The sequence below is a fragment of the Manduca sexta genome, chromosome 24, assembly GCF_014839805.1.
Source record: "Manduca sexta isolate Smith_Timp_Sample1 chromosome 24, JHU_Msex_v1.0, whole genome shotgun sequence".
NCBI classification, from domain to species: domain Eukaryota; kingdom Metazoa; phylum Arthropoda; class Insecta; order Lepidoptera; family Sphingidae; genus Manduca; species Manduca sexta.
In genome coordinates, this window is record NC_051138.1 from 13161754 (window position 1) to 13178892 (window position 17139).

At 38.0% G+C, this 17139-nt stretch overlaps 1 protein-coding gene across 1 annotated transcript; it reads left to right on the forward strand.

Annotated features, from left to right (window-relative positions):
- Window positions 1-5996: 5996 nt before the first annotated feature.
- LOC115453664 (juvenile hormone acid O-methyltransferase) lies at window positions 5997-16253 on the forward strand (the record flags this gene model as incomplete). Its single annotated transcript, XM_030182377.1, is given in 5 exon segments — window positions 5997-6079; window positions 9419-9790; window positions 11170-11341; window positions 12155-12263; window positions 15814-16253. Coding segments are annotated over 5 exon segments (894 nt in total), but the record flags the coding sequence as incomplete, so codon positions are not given.
- Between the last annotated feature and the right edge of the window lie 886 nt (window positions 16254-17139).

Sequence of the window (17139 nt, forward strand, 5' to 3'; positions counted from 1 at the left end):
ACTAAGTTTATATTTAAAATATGAGGTCAATGTTCAAATGTATGTACGTCATTGATTGCAATATCTTTAAATAAAATTTATTTTTTTCCTGGAAATTTGTTTTTAGTACCATTATTGTCGCATTATCTATATTATTTGAGTAACTTTTTGTTTTTATTTTACACAATTAACCAAACGACGTGGAAATAAATCGTTTGCCATATATGATATAACTTAAAGATGCCGACTTGGATATCCCTCTGCCATTGTCGAAGTCTAGAAACGACAGACTAATAATTATTGTCGGCGGCGATAGCCTAGTTGGGTGTGGAACGGACTATCAAGACGAATATCCGCACTCTGACTTTTATAAAATTATGAATGTATTCTTTGTGAATTATCGCTTGCTTTAACGGTGAAGCAAAACATCGTGAGGAAACCTGCATACCTGAGATTGTTCTCCAGGATTTTGAGAGTGTTTGAAGTCTACCAATCCGCACTAGGCCAGCGTGGTGGACTAAGGCCTAACGTCATGTTCGGCTCTCTTTAATAAAGTATCCTATTTTTAATCTTTCATCTCGAGAATAGTATGATCAAAACTTTTATATATGTCCATTTTCGCGAAGGATAAAAAACGAATGGGATCATTAATTAAAAACATAAATAGGTATATGTAATAACATTGATTGTATATAAACATGTAGGTATGCGAATTATAAACGGCATAATTACGAAACTAGGTGACACCGAATTAATAAACATTATAAATATCACGTCCGAATGTTATTAGTCCTTATAAGCTTCTAACGTAGGTGCTTAATTAGAGGATAATTAATTGAAGTTTTTAGAAAAAGGATTGGTAATTGGATAGGGATATCCGCAGGAAAAAAGGTACATATTTACAAATACATATTTGTACAGTCTGCTCAATAAAGCAGTTAAGATAAAAAAAATGTTGCGATGGCAAGCAAAACATAAAAGTATGCAACTATTGCCTATAGCAGATGTAAGTTTGGAAGATAGCACTTTTTCAACAATTCGTGTTAGCTAAAAGAAGAAAAGTTAATCAAGTCAAATGTCGCAAATTACTCTTTGACCACCCTTGTACGACACTGGTGTGAATTTATTCATGTATAATATTACCTGTATAATAAACCCTTACACAGAAAACACGTTACACACGTAGTCCCTATATACAGATAGTACGAAATGGCCATCAAAGATGCAACTTACAGCCCTTCGTCGGCCCTTCAAATCCCAATTACGCTCATGCTGTCCGCTCAGAAAGAACTCGTCTACTTAAAATACATGACTTAGGGCTTAATATAATCTAACCTATATAACTAAGTGTGTAGTTTAATGTCTTTAAACCCATATAAAATACTTAACGCAGTTTGTTTTTACTTTGTTAAATGCTGAAAACTCACCCCCTTATTCATAGACGTTATTTATCTAAGGACGGAGCATTGCTGTGATAACAAGTCTGTTTATCTGACAGCTTGCTGTTTGTTCAGATTTGTTTATCTGACAGCCAACTAGATTCAAGTTGTATCTCAATATTAGCCAATCACAACGGCCTTATGTCTACGCACTGCGAGGCTGCCATGGCGTCAGCACTGAGAAACAGACTTGTTATCACAGTAATGCTCCGTCCTTAGATATATAAAGTCTATGAATAAGGGGGTCAGGATATAACATACCTTTAGACACCTTCCGTCAGAGGAAACCCGCTGCCGTCTCTAATGCTCTAAGATGGCCACCGCATATCTACGTAGAAAACATCTATCACCCTTCATAACTCTAGAGTTGAGAACACGTTGAGCATCTTAAATAAAATCTATGCTAATATTATAAAGTTGAAGAATTTGTTTTAACACGCTTATATCGAGAAGTATCAAACATATTTTTTGTTACTAATAGGAAGCTACATTACTCCCGTGCTTTAGGCTACATTTGATCCAGAAAAACATCTTCACGCGGGCGAAGCTGCAGGCAAAGTCTTATATCGGCTTTCAAATTGCCAGAATACTAATTTATTTTTCCAGACCCAACATGTATGGAAGACAAATAATCTCTTTATTAGCAATTTATTTGTTATCGATATAATCTTCCTCTTACAAGTTTGTTAGAAAAAAAAACAGATTTTTTTTTAAAGTATTGCCACAAATACATTTTTAATTTTACGAGTGTGTTTAAGTAATGTTCCTTCAGCAGTTTAATATAAGTAAATGCATTGGGTAAGAAATAATTAATGTTTTGTGTTAATAAAAAACGTGGTTGTTTTTACTTTCACAACGTTAGTTTTTTATTAAGTGAGTGATTAATTACATTGGCCTTGTTTCTTTCAAAGTTAATTTACTAAATAATGATTATTTCTGCAACCAAAATGCTTTATAAGTTATATTATTAATTATAGTGTTACTTAATAATTTGTTTGTTTAATTTTTTTTTGAATAAATATTTTTAAATATTAATTTGTTATTGTGGCTTTCCTTGATCTAGATACCTTACTTGAAAAGTCAAAATCTGACTGATAATGTAAAGATAATTGTCATATTAATTTTAGGAACTGATAAGATAGTACTATTATAATATTTGCTTACAAAAATTGTGTATGCACGGCAGGAATTTAAAATATAAGATGTCATCTATACTTAAATAAAGCAGTAATTGGTTGTGTCCTTATTACGTAAATTGTATGTACTACGTCGAATGAGTGTTTCTCATAAAAACTACCTATAGTGTTTTGTTTTTCAACCGCTGCGGTCATTCCAGTTGCCTTGCTTAGGGGACAGGGGCGGATCTAGAATTTGTGGGGCCCTGGGCTACTTAGGGGCCTATCTAAGTACTCAACTAATAGCCATGTCAGAAAACTGTTTCTAGAATAATATATTATTATTATGTATTCTTTATTGCACAAAAAACATAAATATTACTTAAATCTACGCAAGTATTAGTTGTACAAAATGCGACCTTATTGCTGTGGTAGCAATCTCTTCCAGGCAACCTTTGGGTGAAAGAGAAACCGAAATAGTGATATATATATAAGAATATAAAAAAAAACAATAAAATAATTTTATTTATTATGAATTAGGAAAATAAATTGACAGGTTATGTGTGTGACAGTTATGTTATATAAATTATAATTTATAAATCAACCTTTCTGCATTTTTGTGCTGCAAATTCTTTTATTTGGTCATCACATTGCAAGTCTTTTGTTAGATCACAATTTATGGAAAGAAGTGATAAAATTATTTTATTGTCGATGGTTCGACATTGTTGTCCACTCAGAACAAGGTTGTCCACAATAGTGACACAATAGTTGACATAAATAATATTATTTTTTATACCTTAAAAAAATTAATGGAAATCAGCATGGAAACATCCTTTTACACGTATTTACCCCTTAACTCAATTCATAGAAGTATGCAATGTTTCATCAAGGTTTTTTTATGATATTATTACGTAAAAATATCGTCCGTAAACCAACTTTACAGACAACCATTTTTTAAATTCAAATTAACGCCTATTGTTTTCAGCGGGGTCTGGGGGCCTCTTGTAACCTCGGGGCCCTGGGCTGCAGCCCAAGCAGCCCGTAGGTAGATCCGGCCCTGTTAGGGGATATAAGCGGTACCCCGGCCTAGCAATCGCTGCAGCCCCGATGAAGAGTGCTGAAAGAAAGGGAAAGAATGGAAATTTCCTAGGATGGGCGGCGGGGAAAAGGAGAGGAAATGTTTGCTGACCCTTTTATGCTTCAATGTGTCATACAACTACAAGGTATATCCACGGCATTGTATTCCTCGGCCACCGACAAATATTCTCCCACGCATGGGCGTGCATTCGGTGTGAAGACTGGTATCCTTATGTATGCTTAATAACAATACATTATATAACGAGAAAGAAACTTTTCTATGGGTGTCGCCAGCTATCGACTTAGAGGAGGGGATGGGGGCGAATCTCAATTTAAGAACCAAGAGGCTAAACGGATTTTTATATGCAGGTAATCCCAATAATTAAAGAGTTTTAATTGAAGGAGAATTTCGATCAGGCAGCTGCACCACCTTCTCTTCCTTGACGACGCCCATAGCTCTATCTATCTGTTTTTTAGACTTCCACAATTTCGATTACGTTAAGATTTTGTGTTGAGAAAGTTCCAATAGCAAGAAATAATATAGGCCCCTGTATTTTTCCATTTTGCATTCCGCGCGGGCGGATCAGCGAGCATAAGCTAATCGACTATACAAAAAATAAGAAGTATAATGAGGTAGGGACAACAAAAGTGAATAAAAATGAAATTCAATGTAATAAAATAGGAAAGTAACTTTGATAAAGTCACGGTGATACTAATGAATCAAATAAGATTAAATTTGGTACGGAAGTAGCTGAAAACAAAGAAAGAACAGCGTAATCTACTTTATATAAAAATAGGTTTTTTTTAGAAACCGAATTTTACTTTGTTAAAAACAAAAAGAAAAATTAATTAGTGCAATATATTGCGACGTATGCAAACTTTTATAACAGGTAAAAAAAGAAGGAACATATAAACGGAGCGGACTGTTGGTCTTAGGTATCATTTAATTTAATTGTAATTATATTTTATAGTGGTTATTCATTATGATTCCTTTTACGTAGCTATTAAATGATATAATCCTACATATTAATCTTTAAATCAGATAGTCAAATTTACTAATAAAAGTCTTAATACATCCAAAAACATTTAAGTATTTGATACGTGGACCCAATTAACAACATTAGTGAAACACCAATTAATATTTCAATCAAAATTCCATCCTAATCATTTCAGTGGTTATTGCGTTTACTCCTGGCAAACAATAACGCACCTTTCCAAACTTAGCCACTATAATATTAATAAGGGAAAAGATAACAGCGCAATGAAAGCCGAATACGACGCCGCATTTTATTTCAATGGTCATTACGCCTATTACCTCCGAAAATGTAGACATTTAGATACGCAGTAATGTAAAACCATATGTTTAATCATACTTTCTGCACAATAATGTGTGCTATAAACTTGGTAATAAGCTTTATTTCAAATGGTTCCGTAGACTTTGGACAAAATGCAATAAATCATAGGAATAAGATAATAGACGTCAGGAAAATTTTAACCAACTACCATCTGTTTCATCTATATTTTATGCCACTAAGAGTGTAACAGCCAATTAAATACTATTTAGGTTACCTACGTGATCTGCGTGCAGATCATGAATAACAAGCAGGAGTCGGCAAGGGAGCCTAAGGCGTTGGACAGATGCTGCAAATTTATTATAGAGACCCTAAATTGACAGTAGCTAAAGTTGTTGAAGCAAATGTATGTTTCATAGTATAGTCAAAACAACGTACACTCGGCATCTAAAGAAAATTTTTGTGCGAAGCGTGAAGGATCGAACAGAGGAATGGTTTCCACCGAAAGTCATTTTACACACATTCACATCACTAATTTCTTATGTATTTCTATTATAACTCGGAATAATGTAACTATATTGGTCAGTTATACGAGGCTGCATATTTCACGAGAGTGGAGGTTATCTCATTAACGTATAATTCTTGGATTATTAATTTATAATTTCATCGATGTTGTTTCATTAATAAAGACTACTTAGTTACCGAAATTCGACCGTCGACTTTAATATATTTATAAAATGATATATTTTAGATATACTGCTCGGGGCCTCATGTCGGTTATAAATTTTAGGTTTCTGCACGTCTCTGTTTGAACTGTAGTTATGCCATATCCCAAGCTGCTCCGTGCGCGCAATGTAATTAAAAGAGATAAGTACAAAGTTTTTTCACCACTATTTATATATATTGATATTTCAAAAACAAATGCGCAATCGGAAAATATAATTGGACGCGGATCTCTAAAATCGGCGCCCAAATAAGCGTCCACATCAGCATTTTATGGATAAGATGCGCCTTGCATGTTTGTTATTAACGTTTCCAGAGAAAACGAGACAAAACATAATGAATCTTTCACAATGGCAAAATATAAATAGCATCACGAGAAACAAAAATTGCAGTTGATGAATAAAGGCAAAATGGAACGCAAGGATCATGGCATTGGAGGGAAGTTGAAGGCCAGGTAAATATTTTTTAGTGCCTACTTACTTAATTTTAAAATCTCATAAGTAAAGCGATGGGTGAAAGGCTAATTGACTTGAGCGACATGTTTTGGGATACTAAGTTTCACACATATTTAAAATCAGCACTGTTTTCTATCTACATCCGTAAAAACCTTAGTACTTTTATTAAAACCAGGGATTTGCATAGTCTAAACACTAGGAATAAAAATAAACTAGTTGTCCCAAATCATAGTGCGGCGGTCGGGGCCCGCGGATAGGTAGTACTAGTAGTAGCGAGACAATTAAAAACCCAGGGTTATGACGTGGTACGAGCGTCAATCTTTATTTTTGCACCTACGCGTTACACTCGGCACTGGTTGCTGGTGTTATGCAACACGAGTCACTGGCCTGGGGGCCACTGAATCAGGCGAACGGCACGTAGATGCTGCACGCGGCTGGCTCCAGCGGTAGCACGCTAGGCAGTTGGACGGCCACGTGGGTGAGCAGGACGTGCACGTGGTCGGAGACAGCTCCCATGACGCTGATGGTGTGCAAGTGGTCGGCTTCGGCAGTAGGTCGGGGTCAGCACACCCGACGATGGTGGTGCGCAATTGGACGTGGCCGGGAAGCGCACCGTAAAAGCGCACCATGGAAGCGCACCGTGGATGCGCACCGTGGAAGCGCACCGTGGAAGCGCACCGGTGAACCTGAAATCAGAATCCACCAGGTCGGATTGCAAGCTAGGTGGAATGCATGCTAGCAATCAAAAACACTTTCCTATAGTCTATATACATCGTATAGACGTTCGCTTTAGCATTAATGTGATTGATTCAGTTTCATCGCAACTGAATCAATCACAAGTTGCTCTTTGCAATCTTGACTGTTTTTGCGGCATCCTTTCTGCTCTTCAGAGAGTATGTTATGTTTTGTTATAAGTTCATGGATTAGTTCTGCTATGCATGAGGTAAGAATTTTGTATAGAGTCTGTAAGCAGGTGATTGGTCTGGATTTGGCTGGATTTTGAGTGTCGTTATCTTTTGGTATCATAAAAGTTGCTCCTTCAGTTATGTACTCAGGTATTATAGTTAGTGTTTTTACAAAATCATTAATATGGTTATAGATAAAAGGGTATGTATATTAGTGAGTTTCTTGTACCAGTAGTTATGGATGTTATCGGATCCGGGAGCCTTCCAGTCGTAAGTTTTGTTTAGTACTTTAATAAAAGTGGAGAATGCTATATTGAAATTCCATTTTCGGTATAAATGTATTATTTAAAACTTCTTCGTTTATCCAAGTTGCTGATTGGTTGTGATGTATTGGATTTGACCAAATAGTAGACCATTTATTTTATTGTTCTGAGTTTTCCTTAGAGTGCATGGGATCTATCTACTGAGCCTACTCTTAGCTGTTTTCAGTTTTTGCTTCATGGTGTCTAAGAATTAATGTTCGTTTGTCAAATTTGGTGGTTCATGGGGTGAGTGAATATTATATTTATTCCGAATAAACTCGATATGTTGTATTAATCTAAGGCTTCTGTTTCCGTTTATATACTACTCCGTAATTCTACCTATGTATTTCCTCAGAGAACCTATTTTACTTTCAAGTTTTTTTTGCCATGGTGGTTTTTGGTTTTGAGTGCGACATATAATGCATTAGTTTCTTTAATTTTAGCACCATTACATTTCGCTGCTGTAAATGCGGCAGTGTATATGATTGTTTGGAGAGTATCAAAGTCTTGGTCAGCATGACAGTGTTATGGCAAAATTTTATTATTAATAGTTTGGTCTATTTGAACAAGTTTGCGGGATGACTTCTGTTTTGGAATGTATGGTCTTTGAGTGGGACTGGTGAATTTGAATGTTTCCAACACTCTTTGGAATTCCTCTCCTATTTTAGTCTCATCGATATTGTATAAATGGTTAGCACTGTGGACATGTACGGTGTGGTTGATTATGTTGGTGTTGTGCTCCGGATTGTCTGAGGTATTAGACGAGATGGTTTGCAAAAATATATTTGTGCAGCTGTCATTTACGGAGTTTGGTAGCTGTGTGTTATATACACGTATTCGACTTTCTATTTCGGGCTGTGTTTCCTTAAGTCTACTGTCCTTAATAAGTTTATTTTTAATTATAGATCTTCTCTGACCAGCAAGGCTTTGCTCAGAAAGACGGGCCAAGTTTGAACATTTTTCAATAAATAATATGTGTAGCTTTTCTCTATAAGCTGTCATATTCTTTTCATTTTCGGTAACCTCATAATAACACTTAATCAGTGTTTTCCAACTCATTCTTGACCGGGGATTTTGGGTGTTTGGTGTTTGTTGGCTGGATGTATGTGATTATGATATTTGAGTGTGTGCTGTGCTAGCTTGTGCTTGTTGTAGTTAAACCATTACTTCATTTTCTATTTCTGACCGGGTATTTACTGGAATTAGCGAATTTCTGACTATAGCCCTACATTGGTCTCCTAACTTGTTTTGAGATTTGTATATGGGGGAATTTTTCTATAAATATGTTGAGTAGTTTATCGGTATTATTGTTTTTCTCTTGATTGAAAATTGAGATTGTAAATGTAGGCGAATGCACGCTATACGCCGTTATTTCATTATGAATTAATGTTCTTTATTCTTTATTGATTATTTACTTTCTGCCTTTCTTCTTCGGGTAGTCATCATTTAGATAGCTAATGAAAGGCTGCTAGGTTAGCTAGGCGAGGGCTCATGTCCTTGCCGGTGAGGATCGCGACGCAATATCCTTTCATTTCCTCCTACCTGTCAGCCCAGCTTGCTGGTTGTACCTTGTATTCCTTATAAATTTTCTCCGTAATTTAAAATGCCCATAGTTATATAAGTAATTTTAATTGCTATTTAGAAATAATAATAATTATTCTTATACACTGTTTTGACGCATCATAAGTGCAACTTTGTTCGCCTACGTGATAAATAAAGTACTTTATTTTATTTATATTTATTCTAAATGTTTGTTTTTGAACCTAGTTAACATTTCTCGAATAAAATGCCGCTTAAATCAATTAGCCTTTTACTCACTGAAATTATGTTCGAAATTCCTTAAGTTACTGTGACTGTATAACATTCATTGATAATGATATTAATGAAGATATATTGTGATATTAAAAAATAACCCCCTTTGAGTAAAAGAACTTCGAAAAATATTTCTGCCGTCGTTATCATAAACAGCGTAATTACTTGAACTTTGAACTTGCCAGAAACACTTTTTGCTGGGAATTAAAACCGGAATCGAGAATTACAGGATACAGGCATACCAGTTAAATAAACTGCCTGTCTGATAACATATAATAATAACCTACCTACCTATTATGATGTCTAAAAAATATTTCAGCATGTGGGGCTCCGAAGGCTTCGAATCAGTTGAATGTTACGCGAAAGCGAATTCGAACACAAGGAAAGACGCCGAAAGTTGCTTGCAAGAGTACTCGCCAAAGTTCAAATGGAATAAAAAATCACGAGTTCTGGACATCGGCTGCGGGGACGGTAGTGTCACGCAAATCATCACCAAGCACATTCCTGACGATGTAGAACTGGTCGCGTCAGACGTCCACGAAAAGGCTCTGAAATTCGCAAACCACAAATACGGTGATGGGCGCATACAATTCATGCGTTTTGACGTGATTGGCCATTTGCCGCAAGACATGATAGGAAAATTTGACCACGTCTTTGCGATGTACGTCTTCCATTGGATTAGGGATCATGAGTAAGTATATTTTATAATAATACTACAGATATTTTGAGCTTTACATTGCTTTGTATTATACGACCACGACAAATTACGTATACCCGATTCCTGAGGGTAGAAGGTAAAGATTAGAAGTAGAGTGCAATCCAGATAGACTGTTGACTGACGAGAGACATATATCCCTTGCTAGTCGACATAATTATACCGGTCTGTTTGTAATTATATATATATATATATATATATATATATATATATATATATATATATATATATATATATATATATATATATATATATATATATATATATAATAATAATATCAGCCCTGTATTATATACTTGCCCACTGCTGAGCACGGGCCTCCTCTACTACTGAGAGGGATTAGGCCTCAGTCCACCACGCTGGCCTAGTGCGGATTGGTAGACTTCATACACCCTCGAAATTCCTATAGAGAACTTCTCAGATGTGCAGATTTCCTCACGATGTTTTCCTTCATCGTTAAAGCGAACGATAAATTCACAAAGAATACACACATGATTTTTAGAAAAGTCAGAGGTGTGTGCCCTTGGGATTTGAACCTGCGGACATTCGTCTCGGCATTCCGTTCCACAACCAACTAGGCTATCGCCGCTTTTATATGCTTAGTTAATAATTCTTATCTTGGATTAGATACAGCATTACATACTTGTGTGGGAAAAGTTATTAATGGGTGATAGGATATTTTAAGGAAGCTTTCCGTATAGCAACCACTTTACATAGAAGATGTAAAAACCGCTACAGAGACCCACGTAAAACCTCATTTACATGGCGCAAGTGTCAAGTAGAGCACGTGTGATTCTTGATACGGCTTAAAAATTTGCCCCGTTTAAAAAAGTGCATTGGCAATTCATTTTCTACCCGCGTTAATAGGCTATACTCTTGGCCTCAACAATAAGTAATCGTATGTCAGTCTAAGCAGATATACAAAAAATATTGTAAGATATCAAATTTCAAGAAATAATGTCATTGTATACAGACGTCCTCGGCGGGAAAGTTGCTCGAGGGATTCTTGTATGATAATATAATCGTATGTAAGTTTTTGGTCCTCGCCTGCGTCAGGAAACCATGATGCACTAATATCTTTATGATTAGGTATTGCTAGCAATAAATGTCCTGTCTGAACGAGTTTTAATTTGTCGCATTTCGGTATCAGTCTGTGTATTTATATCCAGTTTGGAAGAGCCTGGCATACTTATGTTGGTTGACAAGAGATAATCATCTGTCGTCAATCGATATTTTATCTGGACACCACACTGTTTACTAACCATCAGGGAAACGGTGATTGCCTATGCCAATAAAAAAAAACAGATCAGCTGGAATTCAAAAGTATCCAATAATACTGTTTATTACATTTTCAGAACAGCATTCACTAATATCTACAACATCTTACCAAAAAATGGGGAATTCTTCGCAATATTTGTAGGACGTTGTGACATTTACAGCATATTTCAAATACTTGCAAAAAAGAAGAAGTGGTCAGAATACATGAAGAATATCGATCAATTTGTTTCGCTTTACCATGATTATGAGGTATTCAAATATTAAACACATTATATTTGTTTAAATAAAGGCATAATAAGACGAGCAAGCCGCTCACCTGGCGGTAAGTGTGACGATTAGGTTTCTGCATTGCAGTGTATTTGTTCTTGGTTGATCAAACACCTACTTTTAATATTTTTTAACAAATTGTAACTTAGTTTTTAATACACGCAGTTATGTCAAGCTGTACCGTCAGTATCTGATAAGATTTGATCCAAACTCGAAAGAATTCGGGTAATATTGGAATGTGCACATACTGACAAATGTGTGTTTGCTTCGACAGAATACGATCGCTTACCTGTTTTAGGTGGGATATTTAATTAAGGCCACTTTTCTCTGGTTATACGCAGTAGTAATTGCGTCCAGATATATTAAACTAACTTTTGCCTGCAGGTTCGCCCGCATGACAAAGGTTTGCCGGGATAATTTTTATTTTCAAAGGGAAGATGCAAATAATTAACACTACCGCTCCACCTGATGGTGACTAAGTATTTTTGTTAAGTTCTCACCCTCTGGTCTTACGACACATCATTGAGCCCCTCGAAACTATGTTAGAAATGGTATGACAGCTGCGCTTAGTCTTACTCTACTTAAAATACGTCCTATATTAGCATACTAACCAAAATCCTGTGTTGGCCATATTTGGGTCGACCCCGGTTATCCCTTTCGTGTGCCTAATTCACATCCATGTAAGAAGGAAACCCTAAAACTCCATTAGAAACCAAAAAAGTATAATATTGTACAGAAAAACTTACCTTATATACGTCAATAGAATTTCCTAAATAAAGTTTATGTTTTGTCAAGGATCCTGATACCACCATAGAAAAAATGCTAAAGAAAATCGGATTCGGGAGTGTCGACGTCAAATGTAAACAAAGATATTGCACCCACGAAAGCATCGCTGCTTATAAAGGTGCGTACATTTTTTTTTATTAATAATTATGCTGTCCAAATTAAGCTCACTTTTCATAACTATGGTCTAAACGAACCATCAAATATATTTTTTGTTGGACATACGCTGCCGTTATTTGAAGTTGTAGCTACCTTTTTTTTTTTTTGGTTTCGCGGAGAAAGTGCCTTATTACTACCGCCCAGCCTTCGTGGGGGGCGACTGAGCGGTTATGCTGGGGTAACCGTGCCTTACGGCCCGGCGTTGAGCCGCCCGGATTTGATGGTGACCTTCGGGCGACCGCCGGGCCGAATCCCCAACCCTATATACGACTTAACCTATGCACGGCCTACCAGCTAAAACTCCGCGGTGGCCCTCTTCGGCGCATTGGGGACGGCTGCGGGCTTTCTCTGACGTTGAAGTGTCTAATCTGCGACTGCAGCCGTCCCTGCGCGGTGCCGCCTTTCGGCCCGTCTCCTATGGGGGGGGGGGGGGCTCAGAAGCCGAAGGAGGACGCCCTCGGCGTCTACGGCAGCGTGAGGCCAACTACACACTGCCGTCCTTCCCGGAGGTCAACCGACAAATGTGCAAAGATGCACAGAAATGCACTAGGGCGGACAGCCCCCTGCTGCCCGCCGACGACCCACTTCGTGGCCCCTATTAGTCACCTCTTACGACAGGCAGGAGATACCGTGGTGGAATTCTCCAAACGCCCCCATTCTACAGGGCGGGAGACGCCGGTCAGTCGTCCACCCGGCGCCTCCTACGTCTCCTCTGACGGCGGGAGGGATCGGTCCGTTCCCGATCCCTCTCGGCACTCTCCTTCTGCGAGAGGACCACCTCGCAGAAGTAGGCCACCGCACGCCAGGCCTCCGGGCTGCCAACCATGGAAGCGACCACGGCCGGCAGCGAAAGGTCTCCTCCGACGATTAAAACGAGAGCGCTGCGTTCATCGTCCCAGGCTGGGCAGGACTCCAACGTATGTTGGGCCGTATCCCGCGGGCAATTGTCGCAATGGTGACACACGGCGCTTTCCTCTGTTTCTACTATTTGACACAGGTACTCCCCGAAGCACCCATGCCCGGTGAGCACCTGCGTCAGGCGAAATGTTGCCGCGCCGTGGCGCCTGTCCAGCCACCGCGCAAAGACAGGACGCACTGCCGCGACGGCCCGAAGCCTCGCTGTGGGGGCCTCCAGCCTGAGACGCCACTCCTCCACGGCGGCTCGTCGTAAGGAGGCCCTTTTGGCCTCCACCTTCCGGGCCGGACGCTGCCCGTTCCTGAACGCCTCCTCCCTCCAGTGAAAAGCGTCGGAGAGAGATTTGGCGTCCAGATCCCAGGGCAGGAATCCGGCCAAAACACAAGCCGCCTCGTACGAGACCGTGCGGTACGCCCGTATAGCCCGCTGCGCAACGACCCGCTGCGGGCCCCGCAGGAGAAGTTGTAGCTACCTACTATAAAATAATATATACATAATTTTAAAGAATGTAGGCGAGAGCGGGGCTAAAAGTGCCGATTGTGACAAGTCCTTACATCAAGCGGATAAAATAAGTACTATGTTTGGAAGTTCTGGTTCATCATAAGTAAAATTTTGTATGCAATATGAATTGAAATACCGATTTTGTACATCTTTAATAGTATTTCGTAAATACTCATAGTCTTCCCGGGATTGGTCCTTAGCCAGTAGTTTTGCGCTTTACAGCAGTATGTTTTAAAAGGGCCATTAATACCAACATCCAGGGGTTGCAGACGGTGGGTGCAATGTGTTGGGAACGATAATAGTATAACAGTTCTTTTTTGGCTTTTTCAATCACATCAATATGAATGTGGAATGAATGATTGTTAAGGAGTAATAGCACTGGCTCTGCAGGACTAGGCTTAAGTGTATTTTATAGAATTATCTATAAACACTAAGAACTCTGAGCTTGTCATCCAACCGGAGCGGTTACCAGCCCCAATACACTCAGGAGGACCATCACGGATAAACAAGTCTTTATATTTCAAACGTGGAAATACAAACATTAGGGGAATCATGTTTCCCAAGGCACTAACCCCGAGCTCAATAGTGACTAAAGTTTCATGCTCTGCGGAAACTATTGCTCCCACTTGCTTTGTTCCTTTTTCAGCCATAATTGTCTTACTTTTACCAGTCTTAGCCCGAACGCAAGTCACAAGTGGCCACTTATACTTTCTAGGAGCACACATGCTGCAACACTATTACATTTTAAAACTGATATTACTCATTTTTTTTGTTTAAGAACAAAGAAGACCAATCCAGGCACAAAAATACTAACTTGTTTTGAATCGCTTATTTTGACAGAAAACCGACTCAGTTTAGGTTCAGTTGTACATAATGGTACGACAAAGAACGAATGATAGTAGATTCCGATTCAATATTGAACTTGATTAGGCGGTGACGTATATTGGTCGTGTTTGACGATATCATGGTACGAAATAGCGAACCAGTTTAGTTTAGGTCCTGAACTGAGTCGGAATAAGAGATGATGGTAGGCCCACTGCTCTTGTAGCTTCTGGTGTTCTTATAGAATATGTAGCGTGTCTCTTCAAAAAGTTTATCAACCAATCCTTGCCAGCCTCTCCATTTTTTAAGCCAATATGGTGGGATGTTTTCGATGGTAAATTTTACAGCACACTGGTATGCAAGTTGTCGCACTTCTTCCGGTAGAAGACCGAAGTAAATAGAAGCGCTTTTTAAGATATACGACAACAGGAGTCCTTCTTGTTCCTCATTAAAGTCTTGGTTTGTATCCAACCGCAGGAGTGAGTCCACTTTGTATTTTTTAAACATAGCGTTGTAGCGTTGTATCACAAATTTGTAATTCACGGGCAATAATTTTTTATTTACGTCCAACTTTGATGACCGCATCAGCAGCCTCCGCAGCCTTTTGTAAAAGATCCCGAGATGTAGTTCCTCTATGAGTTTTCCGCTTGTATTTCCTCATTTTGTCAATGATAATAAAAACATTTAAAATAGCAAGTCAAAAATATTTTATTTTGTTTATAAGTGCTTATTTAAACATAAAACAATTTTGCAACGATAAAGGTTGCTTGGGGGTTGGTTATACCACAGCATAAGCAGCCCCACATGAAAAGTACAATTTACCCCGTTTATAAGACTACGATATTCTGTCTTACATTTAAAAAATATTTGGCGCAAAGCATTAAAATTATACTGCTTAAGGAACTAAGACAAAGAACAAACATTTTGCAAGAACTCCCAAAGTAATAGCGCGAAACATGCTAGCGTGGGACCAAAAAGTATTAACATGAAAGTATTTACTTACGTAGCGCTGGAGGATCCTTACGTACACTGCTACTAGGTTCGTGCCGCTGGCGCAACTAAAATGGCTACCGCGTGAGCCGGTTTCTTAAAGAATACACAATATGATCATATATCTATCTCTTTCCGTTTTCTATATATTTGTTTCGGGACAACCTGCTCCCAGCATTTTCAGCCCCGCTCTCCCTTATGAGTTAACAATTCTTACTCCAAGTTTACGACTAACTATTATTTGCCGACAGGGTTTTTAATTGTGTGCATTTATTTGTTTTAGATTTGCTCACTGGAATAAATTGTTTCGATATTCCAAAGGAATCGTGGCCTGAGTTCATCGATGAATACGTAGAGACACAGCGTTTTCTGAACCTCATAGACGCTAAAGGTTTAATAAAAACAAACTACAACCTACTTGTAATCCATTGTATTAAGTAAACGAATGTGGCATTTACACAAAACACCAACTATATCTATAATTTAGTAGATGGGTACAGGTAATCTTCAATTAGAAGGAGCAATTACTTCGCCTCGCACGTACGTGCAAATCTTGGAAGGACTCAAAAAAGTTGCTCCATTTGAACATAATGTCAAGGCAATTCTTATCTGTGTTGACAGGCGAGACACGGTTCAAGAACTTAGGCGTAAGAATCTTGTTCCGTCTAATTGAGGCTTATAGCGGTCAAGTAAATTGTGGGGATAATAAATTTTATATTGGGCTTTATGGTTTTATTTCATCTCAATAGTTAGGTATATTTAAATTGATTAAATTCGTAAATACCCACTTTACCTGTAATCCTATTACCTACGATAACTATTGGCTATAATATTTTGAAATGACATGCAAACATTTCTTGATACTTCATATATCTTCAAAATAACTATAGTGAACTTCTCAGGTATGTAGGTTTCCTCGCGATGTCCTCATTCACCGTTAAAGCGGGCGATAATTCATAAAGAATATTTTTTTAGAAAAGTCAGAGGTGTGTGCCCTTTGTATTTCAACCTGCGGACATTCTTCTCGGTAGTCCGTTCTACACCCAACTATGCTATCGCCGCTTTATTATGTCAATGTTGCTAGACAATGCAAGCGTATGAACATACATTGATATCATAATGTTGGGTGGGTTGATGCCTCACTTCATTTATTTATTTATTGCAATAAGAACGGATAAACCAATTACACTAATTAGATCTATTATTTGTGAAACAATAAATATTATAATGCTATAATGGGTGTAATAAAAGTAATTTATAAATTACTAGGTATCTCGTTTCGCCCGCCTACAATGCCATTCCCATTACCAAACTTAATAAAACACTAGTGATGTGAAGGTGTAACAAATAAACAAACCGACTTTCAAATTAGTTAGGATACTTGGTGAGCCCCCTGGTTTTACTTGCGTTGAAGAGAAAGGGGATGACCTATGGGCATTTCTGTTTCAGGCAGCAGGGTGAAGTGGCAAAAAATACTTTGAGAACCTCTTAAATGATTATGTAATTTATTTCAACACATTTATACAGTCTTGTCTGAATAGAAATTCATGTAAATAAACATGACTAATTGCAGAATAACATCAAAAGTCAATAAGATTCAGCAGTTTAA